At 36.0% G+C, this 27,621-nt stretch overlaps 1 protein-coding gene across 6 annotated transcripts in view; it reads right to left on the bottom strand.

The window, feature by feature from the left end:
* The window catches only part of CASK (calcium/calmodulin dependent serine protein kinase), a 392,726-nt gene that overhangs the window by 28,990 nt on the left and 336,115 nt on the right, over positions 1–27,621 (bottom strand). For 2 of the 6 annotated variants that reach the window (XM_054695765.1, XM_037512502.2), the window contains exons 14-20: positions 22,575–22,763; positions 13,719–13,797; positions 7,364–7,449; positions 6,455–6,523; positions 3,734–3,802; positions 2,293–2,328; positions 445–641 (exon numbers count right to left, since the gene is read on the bottom strand). In XM_054695765.1, the coding sequence (XP_054551740.1) occupies positions 445–641; positions 2,293–2,328; positions 3,734–3,802; positions 6,455–6,523; positions 7,364–7,449; positions 13,719–13,797; positions 22,575–22,763 (725 nt within the window). The remainder of the gene's footprint in view (positions 1–444; positions 642–2,292; positions 2,329–3,733; positions 3,803–6,454; positions 6,524–7,363; positions 7,450–13,718; positions 13,798–22,574; positions 22,764–27,621) is intronic. The other 4 variants (XM_037512504.1, XM_054695767.1, XM_054695766.1 and 1 more) reach the window with 2 other exon arrangements.

Genomic DNA, 27,621 nt, shown 5'->3' with positions numbered 1-27,621 from the left:
ACACTAAATCATGACATTTGAATTTTTCTCTGGTAGTGGAGAGGAACAGGGGTGATGAGATCAAGTGGAAGGGGGAAGAGAGGTTACATTAAAAAAATGCAGTTCTAAAAAGACACAGCATACAGGAGTGGAGGGCTCTGCTAAGAGACAGCGTGAGAACTGAGGCTAGTCCTTCAGCTTCTCTCTGGACTCTCCTTTCCTTACATGTGAAAAGAAGACCTGACTCTGTAAGTAGGAGCTCACTAGATGCTGAGAACTTAGAATTCCTGGATGATGAATTTGAACTCTGTTTGGCTAGTAGAATAAGGAATATATCTGACAGATTTTATGACATTAAACAATAATATACAATTGAAAAATGGATTGACAGAGCTACATGTTTACTATAAAACAAGTAACAAAATAACAAAACAAAAAAAAACAAAAAAAAAAACAAAAACATACCATTCCTGAAGTTCAGGAGAAGGAATGAGACCTGCAGTTCCATTTTTGGAGTTTTCCAGTTTACCCTGCCACCAATTGTGATCATCCTTACTAATAATCTGGATAATGTCACCAACTCTGAATCGAATGCCAGCTTCTTTGCAGGGGATGAGGTCATCCTTGGCTGGATCATATTCAAATTGTGCTCTTACATAGATCTATAAAACAGGAGTTTGTAAGAAAGGATGCCATGGTGTTGTGAAAGAAAACAGTTAGCTCTAACCTAATAACCACACAGCAACACTTACGATACAAATAGGACATTAGATGGTGAAAGCAAAAATGATGCATGGAAATACAACACAAAAACTGCTATCACTACCTTTGATACGGGTTCAGATCTGTACTACTTTTATTTGGAGGAGACACTTAAGATACTTAATAAAAATGAAGACTTAGTTTCTGCTTCTACTATTACAGAATAGACCTATAGTTACAGAGAAGTAGGCTTACCATTTTAAAATCTGCATATATTTAGCTGGTATGATAAATTGTCAAGATCAGGTGGCAGCCTTTAAGCCATAAATATAAACATTCAGGGTAGGTTTTAACCCTAAAGCAGCACATGTTATAAAACTAGCGAGAACGCTGGGTAGGCATCCGTAAAACGCCTACATGCTAACTGGCAGTGTGATACACTGTAGATAAACTTATATGTGATTCAAAGAGCTTCTAAAAGTATTTTTTTTTAAGTTTTATATTTTAAAAGGGATTAAGCTTTATATTTGTACTTTACTTTTCTGAGAGAAGAAAAGGAATTGAATCCTTGGTTTGCCAATATAACACCTGAAATTAGGAGAGCTTTAAGATATGCATAGTACAAGGCTCTGAACCTTATGATATGTAAATGTAATTGGTAAACATTATACAAGGAAACATTTAGCACACAAGGGATTATCATATGGCAGCATTTTGTGAATTACTAGATTTCAAAATGCTTTTAAAATAAGGTGCTAGAAATCCAATGTTGTATTAATTATGCAGTTTCAAGACTATATATACTTTGGGTGAATTCTGTCAGATGCTAATTTATGCAAAACTTAACTTTAAATCTGATTATTTTTTAATATGGCACTAGAACAAAAAGCCCATAAAAAATTCTACCTTTTGAAATTAAATTTGAATGTTAATGTTTAAGTCACTGTAAAACCAACCTGAAGGTTTTGGAACTATAGAGTGATTTTTCTGTTTAAGCAAATCCAGCCTATATATTTAACAAATATCTGCATTTGCACCTAAAATCCACACTTTTAAAGTGCTGGCAAATGGAAAGTTACTTGCTAGTGTTAGGCAGCACTCATATTTTTATGTTTGAATTAACAGAGGCATATTAGAATGTAAAACCAGGATATTTATGTTCTTATTTTTCATTATAAATGGCTTATAGAAATACACATGCAAATATAAAGTAAGAAAAAGTCTTCAAATTTCCAAAAATTATTATTTAAATTGTTCATCAGTATGTACAGTTTAGTTATTCTTAGAATTCTAAGAATTTTATATCTTCAAATTTTTTTCCACCCCCAGAGTCAGGCCCATAAGACCCCCACCCCCAAAGGCTGATTTCTTAGCCATGAACATAAAATTATCAGGTTGAAATTACAATAACCATCACAGCTACAAAGATGTGAGGAAAAACTCTTTATAGAGAATTAGTCATGTGTAATGTGTTAAAATGAAATGGTACAAGCTCTTAACGCTCAAATGTTATGGTCCAAAATGCAGACATTATGGGATGGAAAGTGTTAATAAAGGATTGGCTATTAGCAGCTCAGTTTAGAGAAGTTTCTAGAGAGGATATCTATTCACCTGTCGTCCTTTTGGTTGGGTAGTTGATGGCAAGTCCTGTAGAATAAAGCCAACCCAGGAGAAAAATTTTCATTTACTTTTCAAGCGTACAAGGTTATTTGTGTGTTCTGTTACAATATGGTTAAAAAAAATGAGCTAGATTTAATTTGTAAAGAGATAATATACATTATTCCATTTCTCAGAAGTGTTGAGTTATCAAGAAAAAAAATCAAACCCAGGCCATTTAGCAGCAAGCTGAAGAAAGCAGGTAAGTTTAAGCAGAGAGAAAATGTGTTCTTAAGAAACAACTCAGCATCTTCAACACAAAAGCCACTGCAAGTGAAATAGCCTATTTAAAAAAAAAAAAACACCCCAACTAAAAAGAGCTTTTGCCCTTTTCAACTTAGTCATTGCAACCATTTAGATTTTGAAAACTTCAATGGCTATATGGATTTTCACCATCATAAAAGTATTAAATGTTAACTGTTATAAATTAATTCCTTTAGTAGCCTATTTTGAAGTTTAAAATGAAAGTCATAGGAAATTTTCTTCCATAATTTGTCTTACTGATCTCATTCCATTTGAGATGATCTCTAAATTATTTAAAATTTTACCTGATACAAATGTTGATGTATTTTAAAGGGCAAATTAATAGGAAAAAAGTGATACTGCTGCACTATTAGAACTCTCAGTAATTTTAACAGCAATATCAGCAACTTAGAGAATATTTTGTTACCCCAAAATATTGCATACCTGCACCTATAAGTGCGTCTATTTGTTTAGATAAATTTAAAAAAATTCATTTTATATTTCAAAATGGAAAGTTCTGAAAAAAAGTAAACTACCAAGTTCAAGTAAAAATAAAGTACTTTGTGTTAAAGATGTGATAACAGCGTGGCTTTAAGTGCAGTTTGAAGCCAGTTCCTTTTGCTTTTCATGTCCAGGCAAGGCTTATAATTCACAAAAATATGTGCACGTACCACAATAACAGAGGGCACACCAATTCGTAAACTTAGATAGCGGAAACTAAAACACGTTGCTGATATCACTCAGAATAGACAACTACAAAGCCCAAGAATACCCAAATGCCTGCTCTGCAAAATCCTTGCATTCATTTCGTTACCTTTTTCAAATTAAAAAATACTTAGAAATTTCAATGAATTTACATTCTTTGCATAGGTTTGAGCAAAGTCATAAATACTAGTGGGATGGTCTAGAAATATTTTTGGAATGACCAAAGCAGTCTTTAACTACGTTTCTTTAAATTTAACTAATGACAGGGATTTTTAGCGAGAAAAAAATGTTGACAAAGATTTTTCAGGAGTAAACTGCATTGTAGCTGTAGTAGCCTTGTATATCGGCAGAAGACAATATTTCCACTGAACACATGTAACTAGAACACTTATGGCAGGTGGCACCAACAAAATTGTCACACTTTGCTGGGTGGAGCTAGAGTTCTTACCGAAACAGAATTGTTAGTGCTGCTATGACCATTAGCTGGGGACTGTCTGGAAGTGGAGGGGGAATCTCTCTGAAATAAGACACAAGGTTCATTAACACAGAACACCAGCACAGAAACAGATATTCACATCAACAGTTACAACCACAGTTGTCTGACAACCATTTCCTTTGCGGTTTTAGCTGCCATACTGACTTATTTGCATGACTTCACAGAAGTATGAAAAAAAATTGCAGTTTGAAGAGTCACATATTGTGATGACAGTGTCAAGTCAATAATCGTTTCTTTGCTGTCTCCAACATTTTATATAACCTTTGCTTTTTTTAAGTGAGACCCAGAAAACTGACTTAATATTAAAACCCTGTCAAGTATCATAAAACAACAAATATCACTGTAAAATTATTGCTGAAGAACTCAAAGGCTTAATTTTCATTAAAAATTAAGATTGAAAGTATTTAATGATTTTTAGGTATCCCAGTGTGAAAAAGGACTGAAGCACTCAATTTGAAGTGAAAGAAACCTAAAAAAGACACCTCATGTTGTAATCACCTTAGAATCTGCCTAGGACAAATATTACTAATAAGGGTAAGAGATGGAAATACACCAAAGAAGAAACCCTTTATCTTTTAGACCAGATTGATTAAAATAATAATCTCGAGCCTATAAAAATATTACACTCTGGCAAAGATTGCGGGAGCCACAGCCACTCTCCCTAGATTCATGCTCCGTGATCACACTCTCCAGACTCTTCAGCATACTCAAAATCCTTTTCAGGATCCATTCCCTTATTGTTCAAATTAACCTTAATGATAAGACCAAGGAGAGGAAGAAAATAAGTATTTTAGAATTTTTGGTTTAATAGAGTTGTTTGAAATCTTTGAAATATGCGCATATATTCAAATGTCATTTGTTTTTTCTAGAAGATTTAAAGAAAACCTCTAGAACTTTTTAGCCTTTTAAATAATAGGATCCTTTAGATGAGCCTTCTCAAATGTTAATGAGCAGACCCATCTCTAGGTGCTATCCCCAGAGGCTAATGTCTGTAGGGCCAGGGGGAGGGGAAGGGTTCCCTCTTTTACTAAGGGCCTGGGGATGTTGATGCAATGCAGGTGGTCAGTGAGTTTTTCTTTGGGAAGTGCCGCCCTAGTTGCGAAGAGTCTAATCACAGGCTTCAGTTCTGCAGAGCACAAGAGGGTCAAACACGTTGGGTGTGGGGCCAGGAAGGGAGCATCATTTCTTTACTACTATTCAGAGGTAAAGAAGGCAAGGTGGGGGGTGGGGCTCCTCTAATTAAAGAGTGTGAAATTTACATGTATAATTCTGGTTCCACCCCAAAACTAATTCAACCATTTAAAAAACATAGGAGAAACTTCTGTTACAGCAATACCTTCTAATTAGTTAGCCAAAGAGACAAAATCAATTGTATTTACTAAATTTCTTCAACCAATGAGAAATGGTATGAGGAACAGCAGTGATTTAAAAATATTAAGATGCTTTACATAAAACGTATGTATGAGATACTCTTTCCCAGCAAGGTTAGTATTCTAGGTGATAAATTTCAAAACTCTGAATCCTGAAGCAGCAGCAGCAGCTCTACGTTTTCTTTTGAAATATAACGTGAATTGAAGTTCCATAAAAAGCCACCAAGAGGAGCTCAAGACTTGATAAAGCAGAAACCCCAATGTCATGGCTCACTAAAAATATATGACAAAACTACAAATTCTTATACATCTTGAGTAGGTTTAGAAAAAAACACGAAGCCTCTGATTTTTCTTATGAAATTTATAGCATTAAATAGAGAATGGAAAAGCATTTTAATTTCTCTCTCAAATTCTAAGCACAAATTCAGTTTCCTAGATGAGGTCTAATAAGTTGCCTATCAGTCTTAAAAATTAACAGTAGGAGATGTGTACTTCATATTGAAACACACATACTTGGAAGATGTATGTGAAAGAACAAGCTTCAACATAAATACTCAAATTGCATGTGCAATGACCATTTATGCCAGTTTATAATTCCAATAGAAAAATAATAGATTTCTGCATCTCATTTAATAACCAATAACAAAACTGAATTATATAGGTTGGTAAAGCCACAATTGCTATAGGCAAGGCCTATTGTAAGAAAGACACTTTGGGGTTGTATTATTCAAGAAAATTTGCTTGCCTATGAATCACATAATATTCCAAAATTAAGGCGCTTCACAAAAGTTTGCAAAAGCCTACATCCCTCTAATTAAGTCAGTTTACCAGTTCCTCATGGACTTAACATCCATCTAGAGGCCTGTCACACACCTTCTGTTAAGGTCTACCTTAACAGAAATAGATCATGTCTCATATTCTTGGAAAGAAAAAATATCTATGTGATTTCTTAAGAAAGGGAAGTGAATGTACTTCCTGGAAATATTATTGCAATTATGATCTTTATTTTTTTCCTCAGAGACTCCATTAGTTTTTATTAAGCCTTATGCCATTATTTGCATCTCCTGTAACTTTTTCTTCGATTCCAGCCTGCAGAAAGTTCAAGTGCTGAGGAGATCCCCATGCAAGCAGGGCTGAGTAGGTGGATGGGACCTACTCTGTTCCGTTATCTTTGTTGTAAAATTGGTGTGCAGTAATCAACAGCACAGGCAGAAACAATTTCCCAGAAAGCCAAAACATTCAGCCATCAGCAGACAGTTAGTTAGGACCCAGAAGAGATAGGGTGGTTGGTTAGAGCCATTACCTCACAGGAGGAGGACTGAGTGCGATAACTTGGAACTATCTTGAAGGTGATACTCCCCCGCATTTCTCGCTGGAGGGAACAGAAAAAGAGCTCTTTTTACAAACAAATGTTGCACACAAAACCGCTTAGGAAACCACTCAAAATGCACTTAGTGTAAGCCAGCACAAAGGCCTAAACAAAACCGATTTATAAAGCAGGGACTGCTCACAGGAGCACTAGAAGTTCTTGGGAAAAGCCCTGCAAAGTCAAGGCCTTGTTCCTCTAACAATGTATAATAGCCCTCCAATGGTTAACATTTTATAGATATGAGTACAAAAACTTCTGAGTGACATGCCCCTGAAAAGTGAATATAAATTGAATCAGACAACATAATAATTTAAATTATGATGGTATACTCCATACCATTTGTTTTTTATTTAATAACTTTGGACTTCATGTATGGTCAAAAATGGCCTGATATACTATGACTTCCCTCCTCTCTGTGCTGTACAGGAATCTAATACAGCTGGCTATGACTCAGCTGAACAGGAAAGAGGTTGCTGACATGCTGATATCAGCAGAGTTGAGGTCAGTGAAAAACTGGTTCACATGTATCCACAACTGGGAAGATTATCTTTAAATATCTTCTGGTTAAGAGCATGAATAAAAAAAGAAAGAAAGAAACAGCAGATAAACGATGAAATCCCACACTGTTAAGGATGGTCAAAATGTTTCCAAACTTTATTTATTGCAAGGAAATATTTTCCCAGCTGTCAAGTTTTAGGAATGTTGTGTAAGTTCAAGTCCACACAAATGATGGTACTAGAAATACTCTGATACTAAAGAATATCCCTTATCTGTGCATTAAAAAATAAGCTAACCAACTGAAAGCCAATCTTAACAAAGAAAAAGAAACTTTCATTTACTCACAAGCATTTTTTGCAGCTGTTCAACTGTTTGGTTAGCCACACTGATTCCATTGATTTCTCGAATTTCATCACCAACATGAAGTGTACCTAAGAGATGGCCACAGAATTATAAATGTGAAATATGTGCTTTTATAATAATAAAATTCAAAGGCAGAAATGTATTTTTTAAAAACTAAAGTAGGGCCTCCCTGGTGGCGCAAGGGGTTAAAACTCAGCACTATGAAGCTATAGGCAGTCACTGTAGCATGAGTTTGATCCCCAGCCAGGGAGCTAACCCACATGGTGCAGCAGACCTCTCCTGATTCATTCGCTGCTCCCCTCAGCAGTATATTTCAGTAGATTTGCCTGTTCTGCTCCTCACTCTGTCTCTGGTGAATTCTATCACCCTCCTTGCCCCCCGCACCTCTGGCCTACACCCCAGCTTTGTATGTATAAATAAATAAATCTTTAAAAAAATAAAAATTAAAGTTAAAATTGTAGGCCAATATTTCAGAAACAGGCACAAATTTAGTTGATTTAGTAAACGCATCAAAACAGATACAATTAATTTTGGAAGGCAGAGTTTTGAAGGATGGCTGTGAAAATCTCTTTTTCTGAGAAAGGCAATATGTAGAGGTTTTAAGAGTATGGTTTCTAAATCTAGCCTTGTTTGGGTTCAAAAATCCCAGCTTCATCTCTTACTAGTTTTAAGGTCTTGAGTAAGGTACTGAAGCTCTCCAAAGCCTTGGTTTTCACAAATGGGTACTATTTGATAAAAAATGCTACCTATTTCACAGGTGGCTGAAAATTGCGGATGAAATTAGTTTAATACATGTAGAGGGGCTTAGACCTGTTCTTGGCACATAGCAAGCGCCAGGTTAAGTGTCTGCGGCTATTGTCATCATTATTATCTATAAACATGATGTAAATTTTCAAAGTATGATATGATAATACCTATTTGTAACATTAAACTTATATATTAAATATAATGTAATCTTTTAATAATAGTTTGGTAAGCGTTTCAGGGTTTTATAACACTTCCATTGGAAAAAGTGACCAAGAATCAATGCTTAAGTATAGTGTTATATAAAAATTTGCTTCTCTATGAATCACCTGCATATTTACATGCTGACCTGACCCTCTTACAAAAAGCTCACAGTATCTTTATGCACTAAAATGTGTATAAATAAAATGATTAAGATGCCTGAGATTTGCTTCAAAATAATCCAGGGAGCTGGGCATCCAGGTAAATACAGTTGAAACCAGTATGGTAATGAGTTAACAATAATTATAGGTGGTTATGGGGGCATGGGCAATCATTTTTATTCTCTCTTCTCATGTTTGAAATACAACAATAAAAAACGAAACAAAAATTTGGGGATTTTTGCTTCTAATATGGTTAATAAGGCCCTCTAAGATTTTCTCACAGTTATATCCTGCTTAAGACACACCTCTTGAGTGTTATTGGTCTCACAAAGGGAGTGCAAATGCCCAAGAACACTTCTCACTCCCGCCCTGCCCCCTCGACACAAAAGAACCAACCCTGTGAGCTTGACTGAGTGCTGGGAAAATAAGGGTGGAGTCAGTTTGTGGGAAGGGTGAATGACATAGTAGTAATATCTGCTAGTTGAATTCTGAGTTGAGCTAACAACAAGTTAGAGAAGTTAAGCCTAGGACCACAGGATTTCCACTGATTGAACAAGCAATAGCTGACAAAGATCACCAAACATACAACCAAGCAAGTCATCAGAAACAACAGATTTAGTCCCTCCAGGAGGATAAACTCTGGAATGGTCAGAGATAGAATATAAGATTGCTATATGTTCAATATTAGAAGAAGGTCTCAATATCAAGGATGAGTATGCAACAAGAGACATGGGTAAGCAGATAGAGGTGAAAATAAAAATAAGAACATGTGACTAGCTCTTCAATAAAAGACAAAGAATGGATGAGTTGAACAGTTCACATGTGACTGAAGAGAGTTTCAATGAACTGAAAGATATAACCAGACAAATGATCTAGAATGCAGGTGAGAGATATAAGGAGAGCAGGAAGATGTGAAATAAGAAAGAAGCTATGCAAAAGATATTAGGAGATTTGGAGGGAATGTATAATAAACATCTAACTGAAATTGAGAAAGACAGACTAGAGACAATGTAGAAGAGGCAATTTTTAAAAAAGATTTTTATTTATTTATTTATGCATACAAGAACTGGGGTACAGCTAGAGGTGCAGGGAGTGAGAGGATTCACCAGAGACAGAGTGGGGAGCAGAACAGGTGAACCTACTGAAATACACTGCTGAGGGGAGTAGCAGGTGAGACAGGAGAGGTCTGTTGTGCCATGTGCATCAGCTGGCTGGCCATAGCTCAATAGCACTGAGACTTAAACCCCTGCTCCACCAGGGAGGCCCCAGGAGAAGCAATTTTTGAAGAGATAATAGTTACAAATTTTCTTGAACTGATGAAAACACGATTACACAGATCCAGGAACGTATTCCAATCAGGATAAATAAAAAGAAATAAATGCTAGGAGGTAGTGAAAGTGTAAGACATCAAAAACAAAGACACAAAACATCTAGAGGGCCTCCCTGGTGGCCCAAGGGGTTAAAAGTCAGCACTGTGAAGCTATCCGCAGTCACTGCAGCACAGGTTGGATCCCTGGCCAGGGAGCTACCCACATGGCATAGCAGACCTCTCCTGTCTCTCCCGCTGCTCCCCTCAGCAGTGTATTTCAGTCAGTCTGCCTGTTCTGCTCCCCACTCTGTCTCTGGTGAATCCTTTCACCCCCTGCACTTCTGGCTTGCACCCCAGCTCTTGTATGTATAAATAAATAAATCTTTAAAAAAAGAAAACATCTAGAGAGAAAGAAGAGATCACAGACAAAGTTAGGACAATTGTAGAGACAGATTTGTCAATAGTGAACAACAGATGCTAAAAAACAACAGTATTGTAACCACTAACCAAAAACATGCTATCAGCAAAAGTAATTTCAAGAATGAGGCTGAGATAAAATACTTAACAGATAAGAGAGTTTACCATCAAGACTAGCACAAAGGCACAAAGGCACTTCTAAGGATTCACTTGAAGAGAAAAATGGTCCCCAAAGCATGGTCTGAGATGCAAGAAGGAATGGTAAGCAAACAAAATCATAAACATTTATGTACATTCAAATAAAAATGGTCGTATGTTTTGATAACATTTTCAACTTTGTGAATTTAAACCAGAACAAAACTAAAATACTGGGTGTCAGGAATGTGATCAAATTTGGTGTTCTAATGCCTTTGTATTCTTTCAGAGTGGGATTAAGATACTGTTTAATTAATGTAAAGTTTAATATGAATGATAACATTTCAAGGTAATAGAAACAGAGTACTCATATTCTAAACTACCGGGGGGTGGGTGTGGGGAATGGAATGAAAAACAACCAAGAAAGTAAATTTAAAAACAGGTTAAACATAAGTATAAAGCAGGCAGAAATCATCATAATAAATATTAATGGACTAACCTTGCCCATTAAAATATAGAGATCATCACAGTACATTAAAAAAATGAAAAAACTTAGCTTTGGAAAGGCTCACAAGAGACACACTAAAAGTATATAGGCACAGAATGGCTGGAAATAAAAGGATGGAAGGAGACATGCTAGAAAATACTGAAAGCTGGAATAATTAAATTAGTATAAGATAAAATATGTTTTAAGTAGAACATTATTAAAAACAGAAATGGCTAGCAGGCACTTCTATGCATTTAATGAAACAGCTTCAAATATTTAAAGTCAAACTTGAGAGCTCTATAGGTAGAAATAAAAAAAAAAAACCTCTAACATGATGATGGAATATTTCAACAATTATTGATAGCTCAAAGAGAAAAAAAATTAAACAAGATATAGAAGATTTGAAGAAAAACAACAACAACCCCAAGCCAGCCATTACATAGAAAACTCTGCATGCAGTAATAAACATTGTTCTCAAGTACACAGGGACCATTTACCGAAATGATTAAAGTGCTATGCCATAAAGCAAGTCTCAACAAACCACAAAACAAATGGTGTCAGATAGACCACATTCTCTGACCACAACACAATTAAGTTAGAAGTAAATTATAAAAAGACATACACAACATTCTCTTAGATGTGGAACATAAAAAAATTCTAAATTCTAAATAACCTATGGGTCAATGAAAAATATAATATAAATTTAAAAATACTTAGAACTGAATTATAATAAACCGCTTCATATCAGAACTGCGGGATACAGGTAAAATAGTACGTGGAGGTTGAGTTTAGTTTTAAATACATATATTAAAAAAGAAGAGACAGCTTGCTGACCCGCCTGTGACTATGCAGGTGTCTCTCTTTTTCTTTCTCCTTTTCTTAATAAACCTGTCCTTTTAAAATGTTAAAAAAAAAAAAGAAAGACTGGACTAAATCAATGAGGTATCTAACTTAAAAATTTAGGTTAAAAAGTAGGAAGAAAAAAAATAAAAATTGGTCATAAAATTATGAAATAGAAATTAAATATACAATGGAGAGAATTAACAGAACCCAAAGTGGATTTTTGAACAAACCATGGCAAAGTTGATTAAGAGAGAAAAAGACAAAGCATAAGTAAATGATATTAGGAAAGAAAAAAGGAACATAATTATAGATGGCAGACAATAAAAAGGTAATAGAATACTATGAATAAGCATACTGCAATAGTTTTAAAAAACTTACAATTTTGAAAATGTAATTTACTAAAACTTACTCAAGATATAGATGGCTTGCATAGCCTTATGAATGTTAAAGAAATCGAAACAGTTATAGCAATATAAAAAAATTTTCCTAAAAAAAATCAAAAACAAAAACACCAGGCCCTAATAGTTTTGTAGGCAAGTTCTACCAACTTTCAAGTTATAAATCATTCCATTATGCTAAGTCTTTTAGAGAACTCATGAAAGGGAGGTGGGCCTCCAAGTCATTGTTATGAGGCTGATATAACTTTGAAACTAAAACTAAACAGAGAAATACAAGAAAGAAAAATTAGCAACAGGCCAGACCCATCACAGTAAACACAAAAATTCTAGACAAAACATTAGCGCTCAGAATAAGCAACACATAAAAAAAGAGAATACATAATGACTAAGCTGGATCTGTCTGAGAAATGCAAGGGTGGTTTATCATTAAGAAACCTTTTAAAAAAGAAACTTTTAAAAATCATTCACCACATTAATAGATTAAAGGGAAGAAAAACAAGTGATCCTCTCAGCAGATGCAGAAGGAGCATTTGATAAAATTCAAAACCTGAAGGGGGAGATCCCACACCTCTGCATCATATACAGTGCTGTAAATAAATATTACCTCAATAAAAATTAAATTACACCATTAATTTAAAAAACCCTGATCTCAAATAAAGGATGTCTAATTTTTAGACAGGAGAATCGTTTTTGGATTAGGCTCTAAATACTAATGCATATAACTCAACCTTTTCAAAAAAAGAGTCTAAACCTGTATGTCCAAATCCTGCATGCTTGCAAGTTAATGAAAATTCCACTTTTTTAAAAAAAATCATTCTTCATCTACTTTAGTCCTTAGTGAATTCCCTCCTCAGAATGACTGCACTTACTACGCAGGTATTAAGAACTTAATCATAGATTTGATATCTCTTATTTGACCATTTAATTTTTATATTATTCTTTATTAAACTCTAATTTCCTAATTTAAAAATAATAAAGGGGCCTCCCTGGTGGCTATTGGCAGCCACAGCAGCACGAGTTCAATCCCCGGCCAGGGAGCTACCCATATGGCACAGCAGACCTCTCCTGTCTTGCCCACTGCTCCCTTCAGCAGTGTATTTCAGTGAATCTGCCTGTTCTGTTCCCCACTCTGTCTCTGGTGAATCTTCTCAGCTCCCACACCTCTGGCCTATACCCCAGTTCTTGTATGCATCAATAAATAAATCTTTTAAAAAATAAAAAATAAAAAAAAATAGTAAACTCATTCCTGAATGAATGAAAGAGCAATTCCTAAACTGTCATTTAATTTTATATATGTCTTCTATCCCAGAATAGATGTCTTCTACATATCCTGGGATCTGATATGATACTTTACTTTATCTCCCACAGTCTCTGATAAGTCAGGATCCAAACAATGATTCAGAGATGCTCCAGCAACAGAACTGTAATATAACCCTTCCCCTGCATTATCTATAGGTTGGAGCATGTGCAGATGAATAAGAACAATTGAAGGCCAACAATGATTAAAACCAAAGAGAGATTAACTAAAATAAATCATTTACATAGACCATACATTAAACAGATATTTTATATGGACCATAAAAATACTTTCTCACTAGACTATGTGGAAAAATAAGGAAGGAAAGACATATATGAAACTTACCTTGCCTGTGAATCATGCCTCCATGCATAATTCTTGCAACAATACAGTGATTTAGTTCATTCATTTTTAAAGTGATTCCCTGTTAAAATTTAAAAATGGAATTATGATGAAAGAGCACTTCTTTTTGTATTGTATTTCAAAATACAATTGTATTGTATTGTATTGTATTTCACAGTACATAGTTTAATTATAAGTTAGGCAAATATTTTAAAAACAGAAAAATGGAGGGGGAAACCATCTATTACTCCACCATGCTGTAACAAAAATACTATTTTTGCTATTTTAATTGTTATAATAATAGCATACAGGGCCCCCCGGCCGCGGGCGAGGGTCTCACAAAAAAAAAAAAAAAGCATACATACATTTTATATAGTGTTTTTTGATCTATAATTATTTTCTATGTTGCTCTATTTTTCACATTGCAAATTATTATTGATGCATAATCTACATGTAATTAAGGTGTACAATTTTATAAGTCTGACACAGGTATACACGTGCAAAACCATTTCCTCAATGAGGATAGAGACTATATCCAAAACTTTCCTCAGGCCAGTGGTGGTCAACTCTCATCTCTCCACACCCTCCCCCAACAACCCTCAGCAGCTACTGATACACTTTCACTGGCTACAGATTGCTTTATTTTTTCTATAAATGAACTCATACAGTATACACTCTTTTTTGTTGCTTTTTTCCTCTCCACTCACAAAGTGAGATCCAAACTTGTTACTACAAGTGTCAATAGTTCATTCTTTGTTCTTGCTGAATATTCCATTGTATGGATATACCATTTTGCTAATCCATTCATGCACTGAATTGTTTCTATTTTTTGGCTATTATATATAAAGCTGAATTCCTGGGTTAGTTTCCATTTGGTTATGACATATTCTCCTTTTGAAATTTGAATTTGTTTAGAATTTTTGTATCTATATTCAAACTACCAGTCATAGTTTTTTTTTTTTTTCCCCTTGACATGTCTATCTGGTTTTGTTATTAGGGTAATGCTAGCCTCCTCCTGCTTCTTACTCTTCCTCATCAATAAGAGGTTGGGGAGAATTCCTTTGTTTTCAATTTTTGGGAAGTTTGTGTTGAACTGGCATGATTTCTTCATAAAGTTATTTTTTCATAAAGATTTATCTTAATTATTATGCATACAAGAACTGGGGTCTAGGCCAGAGGTGTGGGGGTTGAAAGGATTCACCAGAGACAGAGTGGGGAGCAGAACAGGCAGATCTACTGAAATACACTGCTGAGGGGAACAGCAGGCCAGACAGGGGAGGTCTGCTGTGCCATGTGGGTAGCTCCCTGGCCAGGGATCAAACTCAGGCCACAGTTGCAGGCCACAGTTTGAGAGCTAGGAGACTTTAACCCCTGTGCCACCAAGAAGGCCCATTCATAAAGTTATTTATTGTGTTTCTGTATTACCCTTTTAATATCTGTAAAATCTGTAGTAATGTTAATTCTTTCATACATATTGATTCTTAGTATCTTCTTTTTCTCTTGATCAGTTTTATCTGCTCAAAGAAAAAGCATATTCATGTTATTGCTATTTCTTTCTTGTTTTTGTTTTCTATTTCATTGATTTCCAACTTGATTTTCATTGTTTCTTTTCCTTTACCCACCTTGAGTTTAACTTGCTATTTTTGGTTCTAGTTACTTAAGGTCATTGCTTTTTTTTTTTTTTTAAAGATTTATTTATTTATACAAGAACTGATGTACAGGCCAGATGTGCGGGAGGGTGAGAGGATTCACCAGAGACAGAGCCGGGAACAGAACAGGCAGACGGACCTAAAGACATTGCTGAGGGGTGTAGCGGTCCAGTCAGGAGAGGTCTGCTGTGCCGTGTGGGTTTCACCATGTGGGTTTCTCCCCGGGGGGTCAGTAGGGAATGGAACAGGCTCTGCAGAGGCTGCGGACAGCTTCACAGCGCTGGGCTCAACCCTCTGCGCCACCAGGGAGGTCCAAAGTCATTGCTCTAAGACAGTTCTTTTCCAATATAGGTGTTTAGTATTACATACTTCTCCCTAAGTACTCTTTTAGGGGTATTCCAGAAATTCTGCTATATTGTGGATTCATTTTCATTCATTTCAAAATACTTTTTAATATCTCTTTTTATTTCTTCAATCCATGGGTTATTTAGAATCCTGTTACTTAGTTTTCTTTTTCTTTTTTTTCCCAAAGATTTATTTATTTATTTATTTATTTATTTATACAAGCACTGGGTACAGTCAGCAGCGCAGGAGGGTGAGAGAATTCACCAGAGCCAGAGTGGGGAACAGAGCAGGCAGACTGACGAAATACACTGCTGAGGGGAGCAGCGGGCCGCAGGAGAGGTCTGTTGCACCATGTGGGACCCTGGCTAGCAGCCAGGGATTGAACCGGTGCTGCAGAGGCTGTGGACAGCTCGGCAGCTTCGCAGCCCAGCAGCTTCGCAGCCCAGCGTCCAACCGCTGCACCACCGGGGAGGCCCTGAGAATATATTTTGACAATATATATCCTCTCCAGTTTCCCTTTGATTAATACCATCACCGTAGATCTTTCTCCAAGCTTTTATATTACCTGTAGGTAATATATAATTAGGTCCTGTCGCCTCTCCCTCCACCCATCTGACAATCTCTACTTTTTAACTGGGGGAATGTAGATTATTTTCATTCAATATGATCACTGATGCAGTCAGGTATAACTGTTTCTTCTTACTAATTGGTTTCATTTTTTCCATCTTCCTTTTTTCTGTCTTTTTTTTGGATTAATTTTTATTCTTTTTTTCCTCCTGTGTTGTCTTATTATTATAGTTATAATTCTGTTTTGTTGTTTTAGTGGTTGCTTTAGAACTTCTAATATACATCTTTAACTTATCACAGTTTACCTTCAAGTAATATTGTACCGTGTCACATTCAAAAGAAACTTATAACACTATACTTCCACTTCCTTCCTCTTGACCTTTATGCTGTTGTTATATATTTTATTTTTATATGTTATAAAACTGAAACACAAAGTTTAAACTGTGAATTACCTTTTAAATCATGAGTGTTCTTTAACATTTCTTATACTGTAGATCTACTGACATTTTCACTTTTGGTATGTGTGAAAATATTTTTATTCTGCCTTATTAATTGAAAGATTCTTTTGCTGAGTTTACAATTGTAAGTTAAGATTTTACTCTTTCAATACTTTTGGATAGTTTCCATTGCTATGTCTTTGAGTTCACTAATCCCTTCTTCTGAAATGTTTGATCTGTATTAATCCCATAGTGCCTTTTTTTGCTAATTTTTTGTCAATTCTGTCATTTTGAGTATTTCCCTCATTATAGGCCACATTTTCCTGCCTCTTTCCTTGCCTAGTAATCTTTGATTAGATGCCAGACATTCTGAATGTCATCTTGTTGCATGCCAGATTTAAAAAAATTCCTATAAGTATTCTTAGCTTTTGTACTGGGATATAGTTCTCTTACTTGGAAATAGCTTGATTTTCGGGTCTTGCTTTCATGATTCATTAGGCAGGTCTAGAGCAATTCTCAGTCTAGGGTTAATTATTCCTCATTATTGAGGAAAGAGCTTCCCGAGTACTCTACACAATGCCCCATAAATTGGTTTTACCTGTCTGGCTGGTGGGAACAGGTAGTGAGTGTTGGGTAGTATTCCTTTTAATCTTTTTGGATGGTATTTCCTTGGTTCCATGTTTACAGAGGGCTCTCCGTGTAGTTCTCTCCTGTACTATCAACCTTCTGCTCTGCTCCAGTTCTTCCTTCCCTGTACAATAGTCTGGAAACTCTCTCAAGGCAGTAAGGTGGGGCAATCAGAGGGCTCACTTTGTTTGCTTCCTGTCTTTTAGGGGATCATTGACCTTTGTTGCCCGATGTCAGTGTCTTCAAAACTATTATTTTGTGTAACTGTCTTAAAATTTTTTGGGGGGTCATTTCAGGTAAGAGGGTAAATCTGGTTCTTTTTATACCATCTTGGCCAGAAGTAAAAGTTCCACAGATTTAATGGTGGAATACTACTTTATGGATTAAATTATCTTTTCCCCCAATTATTCACTATTATAAGACAAGCTCTTACAAACATATTTTGTATTAGATGTGGTTGATCCAATGAATCACACGGGCCCTTTTATTTTTTATTTTTAAAAATTTTTGCCTTTTGGGGAAGAATTTTAGGTATATGTATATATATATACACACATACATACACACATATATATTTATGATTAAACTGATTTGTATATTTTTTTTACACCATTGTTCATTTTTGTGCACTATTTGATTTCTCCCCTCAGTGCAGTCCCTTTAGTTCTCCCATCACCATAGTACCCGTGAACCATCACCATAGTACCTGTGAACCATCACCATAGTCCACAGAGGACATTTTAAATAATATTAACTTTATTTTATTTTATTTTAAAAAATTTTTTTAATAGAGGCATGTTTTATTTATTTGTTTGTTTGTTTGTTTTGTTTATACATGCACTGGGTACAGTCAGAAGCGCGGGAGGGTGAGAGAATTCACCAGAGCCAGAGCGGGGAGCAGAGCAGGCAGAAGGACCAAAGTACACTGCTGAGGGGAGCAGTGGGTGGCAGGAGGGGTCTGCGCACCATGTGGGACCCTCCTCCGGTGGCTGGGGAGCAGCCGGGGATCGAACTGGCGCCGCAGAGGCCGCGGGCAGCTTCGCAATCCAGTGCTCAACCACTGCGCCACCGGGGAGGCCCAAATAATATTAACTTTAAATCAGCTCTTTGGAATAAGATTCAGGAGGTCAGGAATGGAGTCCAGAAATAGATGTTTTTAATAAGCTCTCTTGGTGGAAACTGGTTTTGAATTTGAGATGGTTAAGGGTACAGATTTGGTCTCATCATCTTCATCAGAGAACAACACTGTTAAAAAGCTTCATAAAAATATTCGAGACTTTAAAATCTAGACTCTGAATTTGTACAATTCCCCAAAATATAACTGCATGTTTCCTATTTTGTAGTTCTTAGAAGTGGTAGGCAAGCAATGTGAAAGACTGGTTTAATAAAAAAGACTGGTTTTTAGTCCCAACATTCAGCTGTAATGTTCAAGTTTCATTTCTATCTTGTACACTCAATCAACAGGTGTGGTTACCAGAAGAGATGTTCCTGGAAAAATGTTGTAAATTAATGTGTAAGTCTAAATACATAAGGGAACAGATGTTACAATAAGGGTTCCATCCTTGAAAGAAATAATGTGTTTCTTCAACTAACTTTACTGTGAACCTGTTATAAGTCAGATACTCTGTTAGGCACAGTAGTGAATGAGACTTATAGGGTCTTTCATAGCTAGAGGAAGTTCACTTCAAACCAAATGGAGTTAACATTTATTATTTTGTCTGCCCCAAATATTTCTTTGCAGAGAGAATAGACTCATGTTCTCACTGTTCCCAAATTCCACGGACAGAATTGGCTCAGCTTGGGTTAGGTGTCTACACTTGAACCTACCCAGGCTTGGGGTAAACTCCTGGCTTTTTCTTGTTTACATAAGCCTTTCCCCTACTGTCTAAGCTAGTTGAAGTTTGGTCTTTTTTATTTGCAACTAAGAGATTTCTAATCAAACCGATACAATTACAAGGGCAATGTTACAAATGGCAAAATAAGGTGTAAGGGGAATGTATCACATCCTGGGGGTGGACCTACATAGTCAACATATTGTAGAAGGTCCAAAAGCAAAAGGGATTATATTGGTATATCTTGTACAGTAATAATGCTTTTAACAAAATAAGGAAGTAAATGAAGTTATATTAAATGTAATAGAGATCTATACAGGAGGTTCTTGAATAACATAGTTTTGTTCAACATACTTTTGTTATAATATTGATGAGGAAAAAAGCAATCCCTGCTGAATGAAATGACATTATTTAAGGACCTGCTTTCTTATTTGTTGATTTGCTTAAAGTTGTGGTTTCTAATAATCGATTGACTATGGTGAGGACTTACTGTATTCGATTATTGAAAAAAATGTATTTTACATAAAACCATTCCCATTTTATGCAATCAGCCAAAGGAGAATCTACCTTCATTATGGCCACAGATGACTGAAGGGAGAAGATTGTCTTTAAGGGCGACCTTCAGGGGAAACACAAGTCTATTTTATGCTTTTTGAAAAAAGTAACTCAAGGATGCAGTTTCATGCTTTTACTCAGTCTGTATTTTTACATAGTATCCTTCATACAAATCATCAAGCAACTATCCTGGGTTCCTTCAGAACATAATCACAAGACGTCCTGGGTCCCTTTTTATTTGTCCCTTACACCTCGTTGTCTGCTTTGCTTGTCTAAACATCACTCCTTCCTGCCTCTGTGACACAGGTTTCTCTTCTCTATAGCTCTGTCATAACTGTTCTTGTTAGACAAGGTACGCTAAACTGCACATTTACTTGTTAAATGTAGGCAGCCCTATGAGAATTGAGTTTAGGAAGAGGCCAGTCTCATCTGACACTACATCACTGGTATCTAATGCAGTGATCTGCACACAGAAGAATGTAACAATCATTTGCTGAAGAAGTCAAAATGAACACAGTAAAAGAATAGATATTAGACTTTCAGAACTGGGTGGGATATTGGCATCATTTAGTCAAAGTACACTTTTGGTATGATCTGCCAAGCAAGTTTGAGTAAATTGAGGCCCACTGATATGAAGTGATTTGCCCAAGGCACCAAAAGCTTCTACTGCCTGTGCTTTTAAGCCAAAGAGTTGCCTGAAGAGCACCAGAAGGGATGAGATTTGCATGGCCCCTGCCTACTGTAAGAGCTGAGATAATGTAGTACAACTAGCAACAAACAATAAATGAGAATTAGAAACTAAAATGTCTAGAGCTGAGGACTCTTTGGAAATCATGGCCACAGAATCATTGCTCTATAACTCTTGCATTAATTTGGAAAGTAACTGGGCAACTTTTGTAAAGTAGGTAATTTGTTTTTCTATATTCCAATACAGTCATTTTCTAAGTTCTGAGAAAAGGATATGAATGCATAAGTTTGAATGCATTTTTCACCTAAAGAAATGATTCTTCCTCCAAATTTGGAACTTCTCCAATATTCCCTGTCTCAATGAGTTACATCATTATCCTCCACATTGTGAAAATCTAAGGCTTAGGGGTCATCCTTGATAATTGTTTCTTCCTCATCCCCACTGTCAATCCATTATCAAGGTCTATTGATTTTACTCTTCTGTTTAATCTATTTACTTTTTCCCATTTGAAGTCCATTCCTCTAGTTCAGCGGTCCATTAGTCCATGTCTTTCCTGTATTACCGCAACAATAGCCTCTTACCTGATGTCACTACATCCATTCTCCAGAGTAATAATTTCTAAAATGGAAATCTGATCTTATCTCCCCATTTAAAATTCTTCAATATCTTCCCACTGTTTTAAAGATAAAGAATGGAATGCTTCTATGTCTTTCAACTTTTATATGGCCTCTTCCTGCACTTACCTTGCTTTCTATAGCCTTCTTCCCATGGTGAACTAGAGGAATGGACTTCATGTTTCTGCACTATTACTTGGTTTGCCCGGATGATCTCCAATTCCACCCCTCGCCCCCCAATTTGTACAGTTAACGTCAAGGAGCTTTTCCAGTCTATGAGAATTCTATGAAGATTATTCCTAAGCACTGAGAAAATTAACTCATATTAAATAGGTAGAAGTAACTAGAAGAAATTTTATCAATGTTACTCAATTCTTTGATTTTCTTCTGAATTAGTTCTTCTCTAACTTTGTTGTAGGCCAAGGATTTGGAAACCACCAGACTTTTAAAAGGATGTTTTAGGGCCTCCCAGGTGGTGTAGCACTATCAAGCTATCAGCAGCCACTGCAGCATGAGTTCAATCCCCTCCCAGGGAGCTGACCCACATGGCTCAGCAGACCTCTCCTGTCTTTCCTGCTGCTCCCCTCAGCAGTGTGTTTCAGTAGGATCCGCCTTTTCTGCTCCCCACTCCGTCTTTGGGCAATCCGCTCATCCACCGCACCTCTGGCATAGGCCCCAGGTCTTGTATGCACAAATAAATAAAACCAATCTTAAAAAAGAGGATGTTTTATTAACATTCACTTTTTTCTAGCACCAACACCAGTATTTCAAATCAGCCCTTTCTTTGCTGCTCTACAGGTTTTCATACTCTGGTATAATATACAGCAGGTCCTTGAATAATGTTTCATCATAATGTTGATCAGGAAAAAAATCGATTCACAGTTGAGGCCACTGCCTGCCTAGAGTCTGCCTGTTCTCCCCATGTCTGCATGGATTTTCTCCGGGTGCTCCAGTTTCCTCCCACCTCCCAAAGATGTACACATGAAAGTCACAGTGTGTCTAAATTGTCCCAGTCTCAGTGTGTTTGAGTGCTTGCGTGTGTGTGTATGTGTGTGTGTTTGTGTGCGCACTTTGACAGAAGGGTGTCCTGTCCAGGGTTGAGGTCCTGTTTTGTGCCTGGAGCTTCTGGGATAGACTCTGGCAACCAGTGAGCCTAAACTGGATAAGCGGGTTAGAAAATGAATGAATGAATATAAAAGACTGTTAAGTCAGTTACTAAGAACTCATTGGAAGATGTTAAGTGAAGACTTACTGTATCAGGTATGCCCTTTTTGGGAAAGATTAAGAGCAATTGTGGAAAGACAGGTAGGGAAAGAAAGCCAACATGCTTAAAGGCAACATGCTTAAAGGGTGTCTGGCAGAACAATTCTGTGTGGGGGGTGTGGAGTGGAAGTGGGTTGGGGTGTGGTGGTGCAATGAGGATCTTGGACTGATTTCTTTGAAACTATCCATGTCTTCCTTCCCTAGTAGTATAGGTTTAAGTCAGCTGCTCTAACTCACACTGGGATTTTATGGTAGTATAGAAACCTTTCTTTTCCTACTTACCATTGGTTCATCTGTGTTCTTTTGGAACTGGACCAGCCGAACTCTGGTTACATTCTCCATATCCATGTCTCCATTTGCGCTTTCTGGAGAATCACCATTTAAATAGGGAGAAGTGGGAGGAGGTGTGACCCTCAATGCTTCATCGCTGTAAACTTCATGTGCCACTACGTCATGAGTCTGAAGTAAGGCCTAGTATTTTATGAAGATAATAAAATATTAGTAAAAGGACTATCACAGCAGACATTTATGATATAAACATATGTAAAATTGTTCTTTGTCTTCCAAAGAAAAAAATATATTATACCTAGATATAATCATAGTTTGATTTATCTGTAACAAATAATCATGCTAGATGGATTTTAGGAAATGAAACAAATTAGTAAATAAGTGATTCAATAAATGGATGTATTTGTTGATTACCTGGGTTAGAGATATTGTTTGATGCTGTGAAAGTATCAAATTAACTTTTCAAATAAAGGCTGACACAATGCAATTTCAAATAATCGAGCAGAAGGAATCATTTGTAAATAGCAGTGGCACATTTGTACTGGGGCTTAAAATGGAAATAAATTTTAAAAGAAACGATGTAATAGCCAGTATGTTGAACAAATATCTTTCATTGATGGTATTAACAACTTGTATACAAACCAAGGGATGAATGTATTTTATAACATATGACTTAGTAAAAGAAATAAAAACACACAAAAGTGTACCCGAAAAAATGTAATTTTCCAAAATGTCACTTAAATGATATGGAGCTCAAAACCAAATCTATTAAATGGTATTGTTCATTTCTATTTTTTTGGAGTATCTGCTTAAATGAAAAGTAAGTTGATAATTATTATTATGACTTCTTTTTTGCAAAGCCCATTAACAAAGAGTGATTTTTGTACTTATAGCTACATGTCAGCTCTGTGGAGTTGGGTAATAATTGTTTCTCTAAAAAAGGATATTCTTCCATTTACTGCACTTTTTGTGCCATCATAATAAAGTTTTTAGCAAGCATGAGTATTTGAATATTTCTACTTTAAAGAGAATTAATTACAACGGAGTATCAATATGTTTGGAGTTTTATACAGATTGTATTTTTTTGTGTGTTAACTATAAATTCAGTTCTATTTTAATGTGTGATCTGGGTGGTAATGAAATAGCTGAAGATAATGAAATGCAATTAAATCTGCTTTTAAAAGTATAACCCATAGCATCTCAAATTAAGCTATTTAATTAAAAGGCTTCTTGAAGTCATAACTTGTCTGTATTAAGGGCATGTGTACAAAGCAAAAAGAAGAGAACAATGTGTTAAGATCATAAAGAAGATGGTGTTGATTTGTCATCAACAGAGCTTATGCTTGGAGCAATATGCCTTTGGGTTTCTAATAGCAATGGCAGATACTGCCCAGATCTCAGAGTGCAAGTCTAAATTGGGGTCTGGATGAGGCGCATGGTGCGGTGCTAAGCAATGTACAGCTTGAGAGCTAGCAGGACTCCACAATGGTTCTGGGATCTTGGCTTCCTGACCAGTGTCTTAGGTGTTATTCTGGGCCCAAGTAGCCAGTGGCACTCGGGGCTGAGGAAAGGTTGTGCTATGTGAACAAATCCCTCTGGAAACTGCAGTAGCTTAAAAGACCAAGATTTAGGTTAGATTAGAAAGCAAAAGTTAATAATAGAAAAACTGAAAATATTTATCTGCTAAAATTATGTTCATCATATCAACGATAGATGTGCCTTCTATAATTAGTGAATTTAAAAAATGCTTTCTATTACTGGAGGATATATAAACAGACACCCAAGTTTTCATCAGGCTAACGTCAATTACATAGGTTAAAGAAAGTGTTTATGCTGCTTTTTTGCAAATGATTTCTATTCAGCCTTTTAAATTATCTGAGCAAACACTTGTATTTTATGTATTATTGATAGGGAAGGATAAGCCCACAATCACAAAATCTCCATATTGAATTTTTAAAGAAAAATGCTCAAATTATCTCACCAAAAAGGTCATATTTAATATTAACCACAATTTCCCACTGTAAAGACAGCCACCACAAAATAAAATTGACCTAAAGCTCAAAATCACACATGAACAGAAAAAAAGGACCATTTACAGATTGTTTGAACAAGTTCATTAAAAATATGCATCATGAGACTCCCCTGGTGGCACAGTGGTTGAGCGCTGGGCTGCGAGGCTACCTGTAGCCTCTGCAGCACCAGTTCTATAGCCGGCCTCTGGCGAGGGTCCCACATGGCGCACAGACCTCTCCTGCAGCCTACTGCTCCCCTCAGCAGTGTGCTCCTTAGTCAGTCTGCCTATTCTGTTCCCTGCTCAGGCTCTGGTGAATTCTCTCACCCTCCCGCGCTTCTGACTGTACCCAGCACTTGTATAAATAAATAAATAAATCTTTAAAAAAATATATGCATCATAAAAAATAGGAAAATCAAAGTTTGAATATTCTTTTCTTCAACTATCTTGTGAGGTATGACTGAATAGTTGTTACTAAGCTGAAGTAGCTGTTGTTTTGAATTATATGAGAATCATGTAACTAGAAAGAAATACTTTGTAGTGAGGATATGAATAAGACAACTAACAACTTCTGACTAGAGTGAAAAAATATGACCACATAAAATTCAATAGGAAAATATAAATTTTAAATTTGAAAAGTGGTTTCACTGGCTTAATTACAAAACATAAAATTTACCACTTAATGAAACTTTCATGATAACCTAAGGTGATTTTAACCATTTTTTTTGAAAAGTAGGACACAAATTTGCATTTAAAAATCTTCTGTTCTAGAGTCTATTTTTAAAAATTTATTTTTATTTATTTATGCATACAAGAGCTGGGGTATAGGCCAGAAGCATGGGGGGAGGGTGAGAGGATTCACCAGAGTGGGGAGCAGACCAGGTGGATCTTACTGAAACACACTCCTGAGGGGGGCAGCGGCAGGCAAGACAGGAGAGGTCTACTGTGTCATGTGGGTCAGCTCCTTGAGCAGGGATTGAACTCATACTGCAGTGGCTGGTGATAGCTTGATAGTGCTGAGACTTCAACCCCTGTGCCACCAGGGAGGCCCCCTAGATTCTATTTTTTAAAGAAAAAACTTAAATCATTAGCTTTCTATTCCACTAACATAAGGAGTTTCTTTATTAATAATGTTTCATATTTTACAACTGTTATAAGCAAATGGTCTTTCATTAAAAAAAAAAAGAAAACCAGTTTCAAATGGAACTAAAAAAGGGATTATTTCAATAATATTTTTTATCATGATCCCTAAAGACAGAGCATAGATTTTAAAAATCATTTATGTCTATACATTTTTACTTTTTTAAATTATTGTGAATATTTACAAGTATATGTAATCTAAGTATCAGATAGTTTAAGGTTAAATTCTCATATTTTAAAGATTTGAAAAAAATTAGAAAATTGGGCAAATAGGTGTGAAATTATAAACATACCAGAATAACCCTGAAATCTTGGTACTACCCTTAATGCCTAGCATAGTGCCTGGCACATAGTAGGAATTTATACATTTATGAGTGAATGAAACTGTCTTTTAAGCACTTACTAAGGTATTCAGAAATTATAAGAATTATTTATTATTTATTATTTTTGAAAATACTAATAGCATTGCACATGTTAACTTCTCTCTGATTTCAGAAAAGCAAAATAATTCAAAGCTTTGAAGGCAAGTAAGTTCTGAGATATGGAGTTCTCTGAGCTTTAATGATTTTTTTTCCTTTTTTTATTTTAACATTTATCATGTTTTACATTTGCTTTAATGATTTTGAAAAAAATCCTCACCTTCAAAAAAGATTTGTATACTAATTGCAATGGAATACTTTGACTGGTTTCATCAATAAATATAACATTTCTAAAAAAATCGTTATTTGAATATATATTAATTAATTTATTTAGTTTATGTCAAATCTGAAAGATTTTATTGATCTCAAATGGTCCTGTATCATTCTCTGAATTGAGCTGAGGTTACTTAGTAATTTAGAGACAGTCATATTATCAAAATGTACAGGTTTATATTTATGGAAAATACACTTCCTAGAACAGTTAGCTGAGGTGAGGTTAAGCTACCTGCAAATGGGTACATTCCTATTCTAGTCAGTGTTTTACTGAGAACTTACTCTGTGCCCTGTATATAGACACTATAGAGTAACAAATAATATACATTAGCTACCATTTCTTAGGCATTAAGCATATGTCAGGGGCTATGCTAAGCATGGTAAGTATATCATCTACTTAATTTTTAAAAACATTTATTTATGCATACAAGAACTGGGGTGTAGACCAGAGGTGCAGTGGGTGAGAGGATTCACCTGGGACAGAATGGGGAAAAGAACAGGTAGATCGACTGAAATACACTGCTGAGGGGAGCAGCAGGTGAGTCAGGAGAGGTCTGCTGTGCCATGTGGGTTGCTCCCTGGCCAGGGATGGAACTCATGCTGCAGTGGCTGGTGACAGCTTGATAGCGCTCTCCTTAACCCCTGCACCACCAGGGAGGCCCTATCATCTACTTAATTTTTATTCCAACTCCATGAAGTTAGCTCAGAGAATCAGAGTTCACAGAGGCAGGGTAGCAGTGCTGAAGTTCAGTCCCAGGTTTATCTGAATGTGCAGCTTTAACCATTTTTATGCTATATAAGATGCGAGTCCTAAAGGGGAATTAATTATAATCTGGGGAAACATGATGTACACATATGGAACAATCAGGGAACAAATTAATATTAAGGGTAATTAATTCCGGATATATATGATTTTTCAAACTTGAAGATACTACTAAGGCATATTGTTTTCATTTTCCTGGTCTGAGAAACAGAGTTAACAACAATAAAGTGAGATCATCAGTTCAATGAGAACAATAAAACTGAGATAAGATAGGCCCATTCACTGGTTGGGGGAAGGACCTGCCTGGGTAGGCAGCACATATCAGAATGATATGCAGGTGAATACAAACAGGAGCAGAAAGGGTTAAAGAAGAGAAAGGTCAACGTGGATTCCAGGTATCAGGAGAGACTGACAACAAAGATGAAATTTGAATAG

This window comes from Talpa occidentalis, unplaced genomic scaffold, assembly GCF_014898055.3.
Source record: "Talpa occidentalis isolate TD23 unplaced genomic scaffold, MPIMG_talOcc4v2.1 talOcc4.15, whole genome shotgun sequence".
Taxonomy (NCBI): Eukaryota; Metazoa; Chordata; class Mammalia; order Eulipotyphla; family Talpidae; genus Talpa; species Talpa occidentalis.
Note: the sequence above shows the minus strand (reverse complement) of the source record. Positions and strands in the feature narration are given on the sequence as shown.